The sequence below is a fragment of the Rattus norvegicus genome, chromosome 4, assembly GCF_036323735.1.
Source record: "Rattus norvegicus strain BN/NHsdMcwi chromosome 4, GRCr8, whole genome shotgun sequence".
NCBI classification, from domain to species: Eukaryota; Metazoa; Chordata; class Mammalia; order Rodentia; family Muridae; genus Rattus; species Rattus norvegicus.
Genome location: NC_086022.1, coordinates 79,752,470 through 79,765,231, shown reverse-complemented (window position 1 = coordinate 79,765,231; position 12,762 = coordinate 79,752,470). Strand labels below are relative to the sequence as shown.

The following is a 12,762-nucleotide window of genomic DNA, read 5'->3' as shown; positions in this document are numbered from 1 at the left end:
TGGTTTTAGCTCCATTGTCAAAGATCAAGTGACCATAGATGTGTGGGCTTATTTCTGAGTCTTCAATTCTGTTCCACTGATCTATCTGCCTATCTCTGTGCCCATATCATACAGTTTTTATGACTATTGCTCTGTAGGGATAGTGATACCCCCAGAAGTTTGTTTATTGTTGAATATAGTTTTCACTATCCTGGGTTTTTTGATATTCCAAATGAATTTGAAAATTGCTCTTTCTATCTCTATAAAGAATTGAGTAGGAATTTTCATGGGGATTACATTGAACCTGTAGATTGCTTTTGGCAAAATGGCCATTTTTACTGTATTAATCCTGCCAATCCATGAGCATGGGAGATCTCTCCATCTTCTGACATTTTCTTCAATTTCTTTCTTCAGAGATTTGAAGTTCTTGTCATACAGATCTTTCACTTGCTTGGTTAAAGTCACACCAAGATTTTATATTATTTTAGGACTATTGTGAAGGATGTCATTTCCCTAATTTCTTTCTCATCCTGTTTATCTTTTGAGTAGAGGAAGGCTTAACGTCAACCTCCATGTTCTCTCTGCGGCTTCCTCCTAGTTTGAGAGAATGTGTGGCAGCAGAGTCACTGGGCCACCATCGAGTCAGGATGTGTATTTCTGGCATAGTGAAGCCTGCCTTGGGAGTTAGATGGGTAGAGAGATTGCTGTCCAGTGCAGAGAAAAGCCTTTGGCAGTGTGATATGGGATGGAGCAAAGCAGGTGAGAGCCTTTGCTGAGATTAAGATATCTATCAGATATCTTGGGGCACTGCAATGCCAGACCAAGTGGGGGCAAAAGACAGCATTTTATTTTTTACAATTTTATAGCAACATCTCATGGAGGCATTTCCTCAAGGGAGGCTTCTTTTTCTAGGATAACCCTAGCTTGTGTCAAGCTCACACACAAAACCAGCCAGTACAGTCAGTAAATAGCTTGCCACCCAAGCATGAATACCTGAGTCTGATCCCCAGAACCCATGTAATAAGAAGGATAAAAAGAAGCTGGGCCTAGTTGCCCAAGCCTGTCATCCCAGTGTAAGAAGATTAATGGGCAGCCAGCCTAGCCTACTCAGCAAGCTCCAGGACGATGACAGACCCTGTCTCAGCAACCCAAGATGACCCTAAGTGATTCATCCAAAGTTGACCCCTGGCCTCTACAAGCACACACACAGAGATGCAGTGCACTACGCACAAGCATACACACAGAGATGCAGTGCACTACGCACAAGCACACACACACACAGATGCAGTGCACTCCACACAAGCATACACACAGAGATGCAGTCCACTACACACAAACACAACCATCCACAAACACATCCACAAGCAAATTCTACTTTTAAAAAATGTAGCATTATTCTTCATGCAGAAAAATTGCTAAAAATAACTAAAGTCATACCTTTACATTCTGAAATATATGTAAATTGTTAATGATTTTTAAAGCAACATACCCATAATAAAAGACAGCCATAAGCATATAAGTCTGAACTTGCAGAAGGAGGTTTTCCAATTTTCAACTCTGGTGACAGCAAACTCAATCCACCAACCATCATGTTCACTGAAGCTCTCTGGCTCTACAAAAACAGTATTTTAAACAATGAAGGTTTTGTGTGAAAGACTCTGTTCTCAATTTAAAAGTTTTTTTGAAATATTTCATTGTCTATCTCTCAAATATATAATTTTCTTACAAATTTTACTTTTATTATACTCAAGTGTAGATATGGACTGAAAACGACTGACTCTGGTGTTTTTAATCACAGACATCATTTTGTGTTTTTTAATTTTAATCTACCATGTGTATACGAATGTGGGCAACATGTGCATGTTTGTGTGTATATATGCTTATGAACAGATGAAAAAGCAAGCATGTGTGTCATTCAACATATGTGGGGTCAGAGAACAACTTTCTGGAGAAAGCCTTTGCCTTTTTGCCTTATTGAAGCAGGATCTTTTTGTTCTTTCTGCTACTACACCATCTACTTAAAGCAAACTGGGCAGCAAACTGAATTCTCTTATTTCTACCTTCCATCCGGAAGTGCTGGGATTGCAAGTATAGGCCACTGCGTTGGGTTTTCTTGACTTTTACAAGGTCTCCAGGGATCAAACTCAGGTCATCAGGCTTGCACAGACAGCCCTCACAAAGCCACCTCCCCTGCTCCCTACTTGTATAGTTTAATAAATTGACAAAGAAGTACTATTTTCTAATTCTGAACATCCTAAATATTTTAAATGAAATTATACAAATTACTCTTTCTTTTGACCATTTTCTAAATATAACATTTTCCAAGAAATCAAATAAATATAAAGGCAATTCATGATAATAAATTCAGTCTGCCCTTAAGGTACAATTCTGACTTACATTTATTTGCTGTATGATTTAAACTTTAATTTCTCCAAGTCTAAACTAATTTTTAAAATGGAAATAACATCTACATAATAGAGTTGTCCTAAAGATGTTAGTTAGCATAGCACCTACCATGTCACTAAGTCTTAATTGTACATCTTCTCCACTTACTATCTCTACCCCAACTTCTCTAAGTAGAGTCTAAGATCCAGAAGCTAAGGTATCAACTGGGAAAGTTAAATGAGCAACTAAAAGAGCATGATGGGAAAGAATACCTGACGACGAATGGATACAAAAGAGGAGGAGTGATGGTCGGAATAGTCAGGTCCACAATTGTACCAATGCTGTGCTCAAAAAATAAACTGACATGAATCCTTAAAACTTACTTGTAAAATCCTTATTTCCTTATGCTGTCATAATTCTTAGATAAATTAATGTGCAACAATAGAATGTTTCAGAAAATTAATCTATGTAAATCCTGTACAACTTTTGATTAGTTTTATATTAATTTTTTTATCCTTTTGAGCTATCATATGAAAACCACTAAGATTATATATCCATCATTTATTCTAAAGCTTGTAAATGACCAAAGTACAAAACATTAATGCTTGACAAGAATGTATGTGAAGAAACTGGACCTTTGTCTGATGCTCATGAGGACAAAAAAAAAAAAATAGGCACTTTGGAAAAGTTTCTCAACCAGTAAACTGGATGTATTTATTTTAAACCTATCAGAATCAATACATTACTTAAAATTTTTGTGTTGATCGTTACTATAAACAATTTAAAACCTGCTTTTTAAAAATGGTCTTAGCTTGTCTCTTAAGAAGAGAATAAAACATAGTATTCTTATTCCTAGAGTCCATAGCACCTGAAATATAGCAAAAAAGTTCTGTTGTCAATTTTTCTAACAGGTTTTGGCAGTAAAAAATCCAGACATAATGGCTGTCTCTTGAGAGGCTCTGCCAGAACATGACAAATACAGAGGCAGACACTCACAGTCAGCCATTGAACTGAGAACAAGGTCCCCATTGGAGGAGTTGAAAAAAGGATTGAAGGAGCTAAAGGAATGTCTAGCCCCTAAGACAACAATACCAACCAACCAAAGCTCCCAGGGACTAAACCACCATCCAAAGAGTACACATGGACTGACCCATGGCTCCAGCTCTATATGTAGCAGAGGATGGCCTTGTTGGGCACCAATGGGAGGAGAAACCCTGGGTCCTGCCAAGGCTGGACACCCTCCCCCCACCCCAGTATCAGGGAATCTCAGGGCCAGGAGGTAGGAAGGAGTGGGTGGTTGGGTGGGGAAACGCCATCATAGAAGAAGGAGGAGAGGGGATGGGATAGGGGGTTTATGAACAGGAAACTGGGAAAGGGGATAACATTTTAAATATAAATAAAAAAATATTCAGAAAAAAATCCAGGCATAGTAATGCTTAAGGATTTAGATTCTCTATACTGGGGCCCTTGAAACTTAGATGGAGAAAATTTTCAACCAGAATATCAACAATAGAGCATAATCTTGCATGGTAGAAAGATAAACTAGTTGATCAAGAATTCCTGCCACAAGTTTAGAACAGAGACAGAAGGAACACCCACCCATTCAGAGCCTGCCCCACATGTGGCCTATACATATACAGCCACCCAACTAGACAAGATGGATGAAGCAAAGAAGTGCAGGCCAACAGGAACCGGATGTAGATCTCTCCTGAGAGACACAGCCAGAATACAGCAAATACAGAGGCGAATGCCAGCAACAAACCACTGAACTGAGAATGGGACCCCCGTTGAAGGAATCAGAGAAAGAACTGGAAGAGCTTGAAGGGGCTCGAGACCCCATAGGTACAACAATGCCAACCAACCAGAGCTTCCAGGGACTAAGCCACTACCTAAAGACTATGCATGGACTGACCCTGGACTCTGACCTCATAGGTAGCAATGAATAGCCTAGTAAGATCACCAGTGGAAGGGGAAGCCCTTGGTCCTGCCAAGACTGAACCCCCAGTGAACTAGATTGTTGGGGGGAGGGTGGTAATGGGAAGAAGATGGGGAGGAGAACACCCATAGAGAAGGGGAGGGGGAGGGGCTAGGGGGATGTTGTGCCTGGAAACCGGGAAAGGGAATAACAATTGAAATGTAAATAATACCCAATTTAATAAAGATGGAGAAAAAAAAAGAATTCCTGCCACTAATCTGTGGGACCTGAAAGACGATTCAATGGTTAAAAGCACTGAACATTCTTCCAGAGGACCTGGGTTCAATACCCAGCATCCACATGGCATCTCACAATTGTCTGTAACTCTAAGATCTGACACACTCACCTAAACATACATGTAGGCAAAACACCAATGCACACACACACACACACACAAAAATCTGTGGCTGTTTAAGTTACGGTTTCCTTTGCTGTGAAGAGACACCATAACTAAACCAACTCTTATAAAGGACAATTAGTTGGGGCTGGTTTACAGGCTCAGAGGTCAGTCCATTATCATTACGATGGGAAGCATGGCAGCAACCAGGAGGCATGCATAGCACTGCAGAAGCTGAGAGTTTTAAATCTTCATCAGAAGACTGTCTTTCAGTGAGCCATGAGGGGTCTCAAAGCACATTCCCACAGTAACTCACTTCCTCCAATAAGGCCACACCTCCCAATAGTGCCACTCCTTTGGCCAAGCATATTCAAACCACCACAGTAATTTTTTTTGCAAGTCAGTTTTGTTTGTTTATGTGTTTTGGGATATGTGGACATCAACTCTAATACAAACTATTACTCAACCCCATACATTAAGTGTTCTATCAAACACTAGGAATTTTCAAAAGGAAGAAAACAGAATTACATGACAATTTCCCAAAGCAATGAGATTGCCTGCATAAATAACTTGTACACTAATGTTCATGGCAACCTAACTCACAATAATTAAAAAGCATAAACCTAGAGACAGGCTCTAGGTACATACTTGTAATCTCAGCATGAGGCAGGAAGATCACTGGGAGTTCAAGATCTGTACTACCAAGATAGTTCAAAGCCAGGATTTGCTACCCAGTGTGACGCTGTCTCAAGCAAAAACAAAAAGTGTAAACCCAAATATCTATCCACTGATGAAACACACACCAAAGTATCAATGAACATACAATTAAATACATCTGCCCATAAAAAATTACATCCTTAAACACTCAACAACATAGATTAACTTTGAATGTTAGACTAGACAACAAAAATGATTCACCAAAGGCCAACTATTACATGAGATTATAGAAAAAGATTACTTATATGAGATTATAGAAAAAGAAAATCCAGAAGCACAAAATATATTGCTGGTTTCCAAGGCCTAAGCAGAAGCGGGAATGAAAATTAACTAAACAGTAACTACTTTGGAATGTGATAAACATCTGGAATTACAGAATGATAATCAATATACCACTATATGAATATGCTAAAAACTAGCACTGAATTCTACACTATCTCCTATGTGAACTCTACTTCAATAAAACTGTTGTACTTTAAATGGGAACATTTAAATGTTTATTTAGCCATTTATGTTATATACATATTTTAAAATGGCCTATATACAATAAACATATATCTTTGTCAATTAAAATAATGAAGAAAAATTTCTCCTTTGTAATCCTATATATTCTTAGACTGCCCATTCCACACATACACATAAAAATATCACATTCTCTTAATTGTCTGGACTTTGTTATCTCTACAAAGTGCCTATTGGGAGATAATGTGGCAATGAATTAAAAGCTACATATTTGAACCTAGACTTAAACTAAATAAAAACATCCATGGATCCCAGGCTTCCAAAAATATACTATATTGATAACAACAAAGTATGTATATTTAAATTTAATCTGTGAAAGAAAGGAACACAAGCAGAGGGAAGTACTTGCATGTTTCTAGCAACTGTTTCCTGATGAGAAAATGATCAATGCCACTGAGTACATCAAATTGTTTCTGTATTTATGGTAAAACCACACACTGCTCACAACCATCCAGATGACTGTTACAGATACTATGTGTACTACATAGCACACCTTAACTGAAAGTGCAGGCTTACAATCAATCAGCACGTGTGTGTAAGTGCTTTAATAAGGAGTTTCTATCTATAAAGCCATGATATTTTACCTCAGATTTGGTGAAGTCAAAATCTCCAACAATTCCTTGTTCACGATTTAAGGCAAATACATTGTTCTGATGAAGTGATCCATGAATTATGTTAGCACTGTGCAATGTATGCAGTCCTCGGGCAACACCTTTCATGACTTTTAAAGCTTCCTGCAAATAAATACACATTGAAAAGGTGGAGTTTCGAAAACTGACACCTTATTTTAATATGTAAATTTTGTTTCTATTACAAGGTTATCCTAGAACTAAAGTAAAGCTTCCCTCAAGTTAAAGATATAGCATAGACAAAGAATTAAAGGCTAGATAAAGCTTAACAATGTGCAGCGGTTTAAACAAGAATGGCCTCCATAGGCTCATATGTTTGAAAACTCAGTCCCTAGATAGTAGCCCTATTTGGGAAGGTTCAGGAAGGATGACCTTGTTGGAGGATGTATGTCATTAAGGGCAGGCTTAAACATTTCAGAAGACTTGAGTCATTCTTAGTATATTCTCTGCCTTCTGCCTTCCTTTAAAGACAGAGGAGCTACCGATGGTGGCCACCACCATGTCTTATTCTGCCATGGGGACACTCTGGAATTTTAAATCCAATTAAATGTTTTCTTTTATAAGTTGCCTTAGTCATGAAATTCTATCATAGCAATAAAAAGTAATACTCTACATAGCTGGTAACATCATAAGTACTTTTTGCACACATGCAGGCAGACACACACACACACACACACACACACACAAACACACATACACACACCTATCACAGCTTAATAGTTGTAAGTCTGGGCTCTGAAACCAGAAAAACACAGCTTCAGTTCTCTTCTGGATAAAGCGATTCTGTGCAAATCAATCTTTCTCAGCCTCATTTTTCTCATGTATAACAAGATAAAGCACAGGCTGATGCAAGAATGAAATAGAATAATGCAGGCCAAATTTTTTTGCCGGACAGCATGGAGTACATGGTGTTACATATTAGATAATTAGTTTCTCATTCCATGCAACTAGGAAATGATTTTTACTTACTTCTGAAGTTAAAGGCATACTGGCTTGAACTGCGCTTAGGTTTGCCTTAGGGTAATACGGGACCATCAGATAGGCAACAGGATCAGACTAAGAAGCAAAAGAGAAAATGTAACTCAAGTGAACAATTCATCAATATATTTGCACCATACACTAATTCTATGGAGTAACTACTATTTTACATTAAAAAGAATAAATTACTACTTTAAATGTATTTTAAAAAGAATTATTTCTACAATAGATTAGCTTAAGAACTTTACCTTACACATAAACAGGAATATTAATGGCAGTAACCCAGATTCTTCTTCTTTGGCATATCCACAAGCTCTATGATAGGAGGCTGCTCTCTGAATCACCCTTCCTTCTGTGTCAACATCCACAGAATAGCCCTAAACAACAACAAAAAACAGGATTGATAATTTCAACATTAAAAACCTAATTCTAATTTATTATTTCAACTTAAGTATGATAAATTAAATTAATTATTTTTCTATTTTAACTTTTAAGTACCATCTCCATTTACATTGAATGCTATATTATGAGAAGGAGTAATTCTACCTGCAGCCTACTCTACATTCCCAAATATGTAACAATAGGGCAACTTAAAGATCTGATGTTAACTCACAATCTTTAGCTCATAACGAGAAACTAGGGGGCTGGAGAGCTGGTTAGTGGTTAAGAGTACTTGCTGGCAAACCACTGGACTAAGAACAGGACCCCTGTTGAAGGAATCAGAGAAAGAACTGGAAGAGCTTGAAGGGGCTCGAGACCCCATATGAACAACAATGCCAAGCAACCAGAGCTTCCAGGGACTAAGCCACTACCTAAAGACTATATGTGGACTGACTCTGGACTCTAACCTCATAGGTAGCAATGAATATCCTAGTAAGAGCACCAGTGGAAGGGGAAGCCCTGGGTCCTGCTAAGACTGAACCCCCAGTGAATGTGATTATTGGGGGGAGGGCGGTAATGGGGGGAGGATGGGGAGGAGAACACCCATAAAGAAGGGGAGGGAAAGGGGTTAGGGGGATGTTGGCCCGGAAACCAGGAAAGGGAATAACATTCGAAATGTAAATAAGAAATACTCAAGTTAATAATTAAAAAAAAAAAAAAAGAGTACTTGCTGCTCTTGTGAAAGATAGGAATTTGGATCCCAGCACCAACATAGTGGCCCACAACTGTGTGAACTCCAGTTCCAGAGGAGCCAATGCCCTCTTCTAACCAAAACATGTCCAGGCATACATATGTAACAAAGATACACATGAAGGCAGAACGGTTACACACATAAAACAAAAATTAAAAAAAAACTTAAGGAAACTAAGCAGCACAAGACTGTGTTGGCAATATAGGTAAGCTTTCAAGAAATATCTAAGAAAAACAAGAATTTTAAGAGTTAGTGAATAAAATGTAGTAAGTTACCCTAAAAAAGAAAATTAATAACCCTAGTAAAGACAGCACTCATTAAGGAAAGAAGAGGAACTTTAAATTCAAAATTAGCTCTATCATGATCATCATACCAGTCAACTTATACACTTTAAAAATAGTGAGTTTCTTTTCTCCCTTAGAAGTCAAGTCACCACTCCCTTTATACTTCTGAAACTTCCGTAGATCAGGACTTAAACTTACCTTTAAGAGAACAGGCTGCCCATTAACCTCAGAGCACACCAGAGGACGCTTGCTGCTAAGTTCCTTCATGGGCTCAGTGTCAAGAAGGTCGCGCTCTAAGCTCATAGTAAGAAGACCACCAGAATTCTAGACACAAATTTTTATTACATTTAGACAATAAAAAATGTCTTAGGGCTTTCAAATCATAACATGGGTAGAGATATACACTTAAATGCAGTGAAGATCATCAAACTAAGAAAGAAAACAAAATGCTTATTAAAGTTTAGGTTCTTTTTAATTTCTGGCTCTTGAGCTTCTCTTGTCTACTGTGTAATTACCAGACATTTAATCACTTCTGTAAATGTAGACCAGACGGTAGAAACAAATGAGGTTAAGAAGACAAGCTTAAAAAGAACTGCTTTACTTACCTGAAAAACCTTATATATGTCCTAAAAATTAAAATAAAGACAAATAAAAGTAGATAAAGGACAGCAATGAGAAATCTAAAAAATATGACTATAATATAATGCTGACACCTCTATCCTGCTTAACATCCTTAAATATAGAAATATTTTCAAAAATTTTAATTCTACCATTTTTATGTTTACATTAAAACTAGGTTTTTTTTCCTTTAGTAGATTATTTTTAACTTAGTTTTTAAATTTTCATATACATATACTGTATTTACATGATGTTCCCTCCATCCAAACACTGTCTCCCTACTCTCAAATTCATAGCCTAATTTGTTTTTAATATTTGTTATACACATAAACAAATAAATACATAAATACAACCCGATGAGTCCACTTATTGCTGCCCAGATGAGTATGTTTTTAATGCTAACCACTTAATATTGAGTAACAGCAAGGGGCTTATCTCTGGAGAAGACTGATTTTCCCTCGTTCATGATCATTAACTGCCTCCAGCTCTTTATCTAAGGTGGGGCCTTGTGAGATTTCCTCTATCTACATCGTGATGTCACTTTCCCATTATAATTTCTAGCTGTATTATACTTATTGGTAGGTATAAAGATAAGTATTACAGTATAGTTTACCAGACACAAGACAGTCTTGAAAGATAGAGTTACTAGCATCAAGAAGAAATCGACTTTTTTGCTGTTTTTTTGGTTTTTGGTTTTGTTTTGTTTTGTTTTTTACTGTTTTGGTTTGGTGTTTCGGGGTTTCTAAGACAGCTCTCACGTGGTATCCCAGGCTATCTTGGAACTCAGGTCACCCAGGTTAGACTGCCCTCAAACTGACAGCAATCCCATTGCCTCAGTTTCCCAAAATCTGAGATCTGAGTCTTCTCAACTGTTGATTCTGCTTCCTTGTGTCCAATCAATTTTAAGTGAAAATACAAAATTAAATTATTTTTCCTAAACACTGTGTGCTGGTTAGTTTATGTAAAACTTACATTTTACTAGGTATTATAAGTATTCTACATATGATTTTAAAGTATACTGGGAAAACAGGATATGGTCACCCAAGTCTGTAATCCTAGAACTCACAGCAGGATCAAAGGAGAATGACAAGTTCAGGGTTAGTCCAGGCTGTGTCCCAAGACTCTTTTTTCAAAAATCAAAAACAAAAACACATTTTCAAATATTATACCATTCTATGTTAAGAAATTTTACATGTTGGATTCTGGAATCCAAGGAGTCTAGGAAGCAATTTTAAAAATCAGAGAATAACAGTGCTTCATCACCACCAGGGATATAAGTCTCCCCACAAAGTTAACTCCTAATTATTCTTTGAGTTATTTAACGTACTAATCTCCTGGCCATTCTGAGTCCTGCTTGCCAAGAACACTAAACCCATGTCAATATCTCTACTTTAAACTATTTAGTTTAACACAGTCTTGAGGAACAGTTCAAATAATCATTTTAAATATTTATTGGGAGCATTTTCATAGAAATGATACTGTAAATCTGACACTGAAATGATATGAACATTACCATGTTTTTACATTCTCTGCATGGTGGCATTCTCAGGGGAAGCGTACATAGCTTACCATATATTTAAGCAATCCTATTTCAGGATACAGCAGAGGCAGCTCAGGGAACCATTTCTGGGTCAAGCTGTTCAGTTTCTCCTGCAGTTACAAAGTATTTTTATTATAGACCAACATGCATTCAACTGTAGCATGTTGCTTTTCGGGAAACTATATTTCCATCTGCCTTTTTACTTCTAATAAAATACCTAATCTTTAATATTTTACTTCTACTTCAAGAACTATCAAGCAAAACATGATTCACTTCATATTTAAAGTAAAATAAAAAGAAATATTGTAATCATTATAATAAATTCATTACTCAAAATATTAAGAACATAATAACATTTTTAAATGACTAGTTAATTAAAGAAAAAATCCTAAAAGCCTTGAGATAAAAAATAACAGGTACATAATCTACATAAAGCACTTTTAAGCAAATGAGAAAACTAGGATTTTATAAAGGAAAGTCATGAAGCAACATGTTTACTAAGGAAAACTTCTAAACACCAGATTTTATTCAAAGAGTCAAAGGTATGCCATAGATACATGAATTGTATCATAGTACATAAATTGTACTTAAAATATCTAGTATTTGCATACTATTTTTACTTAACTTTTTACTTTACTTTTTATTTGTCCCTTAATTAACTCTTCCTTATAATATCTCTCAGACATAAAATGCAGTATTCTTTCCCCTGGGAAGAAAAAGTAGATTGCTGACTTTCTAAGGCCACAGAACTTAGGAGGAGTGGAGACAATGGTGTGACCTTTTTGGTTACATCTCTCAGGTGGATCAAATTGCTCCATTTATGTTTTTATTGCTTCTCAAGCTAAAAGAATATTCATGTAAATCTGTGACAATCTCCATGTTATATGTTAAATAACAAAATATTATACAAAAGTGTGAGTACAAGCTCAATTCTAAAATCAAGCCAAAAAAAAACTATCAAGAAGTTGAATTTTAAGAACATAACAAAAGACTTTTCTTTATGGTAACCCAAAATTTCTACACTGGTACAACTCCCATGAATTTTGACATATGAAATTAACTTGTAAATGCATGTGAACATTATGATGCCAATATAATACCTCTAGTACATGGTTATATGAAATCTGTGACTTTAAATTCAATTTCCTGAGTAAAATCTAATTTAAAATTTCACAGAAATACTTACATATTCCTCCCTCTCATGATAAATTTCCTGAAAGACACTACTGCGCAATTGCGTTATTTCTTGCTTTATTTTCTCAATTTCAGTTCCATCATGGTCATCAGACTTTATCAGAGAAAAAAAAGTAGTCAACAGGATTATTATACTAGAATGAAAGCAAGTCTTCCTCTAAGAACTAATGCAATTTCCATAGTAAATCATTCCATGCAGTTCTAATGCACCCTTCAGTATCTAGCATATAGCAGGTCTTCTAACATTAAATAAATCTATTTATTTTAACACTAATTTTTCCCATAACTATAAAAAAGTATTTTAAGTTCCTGCATATTTTCCTGCAGATAAAAACAACTAATTTTAATCTTAAAATAAATATTAAGAAGAACAACTAAATTAGAGTCTGTGAAATTTTTACTTGAAATCAGATTTCTAAAAGCACACTCAACAAAATGATGAGTGAATCTAAATTATCTACTATGAGAAAAA

The 12,762-nt window shown here is 36.2% G+C and overlaps 1 protein-coding gene across 2 annotated transcripts in view; it reads right to left on the bottom strand.

The window, feature by feature from the left end:
- Stk31 (serine threonine kinase 31) overlaps window positions 1-12,762 on the bottom strand; it is a 95,616-nt gene that overhangs the window by 31,854 nt on the left and 51,000 nt on the right. For both annotated transcript variants that reach the window (XM_039108132.2, NM_001191971.1), the window contains exons 16-22: window positions 12,283-12,384; window positions 11,126-11,206; window positions 9,137-9,262; window positions 7,771-7,899; window positions 7,514-7,600; window positions 6,500-6,649; window positions 1,469-1,591 (exon numbers count right to left, since the gene is read on the bottom strand). In XM_039108132.2, the coding sequence (XP_038964060.1) occupies window positions 1,469-1,591; window positions 6,500-6,649; window positions 7,514-7,600; window positions 7,771-7,899; window positions 9,137-9,262; window positions 11,126-11,206; window positions 12,283-12,384 (798 nt within the window). The remainder of the gene's footprint in view (window positions 1-1,468; window positions 1,592-6,499; window positions 6,650-7,513; window positions 7,601-7,770; window positions 7,900-9,136; window positions 9,263-11,125; window positions 11,207-12,282; window positions 12,385-12,762) is intronic.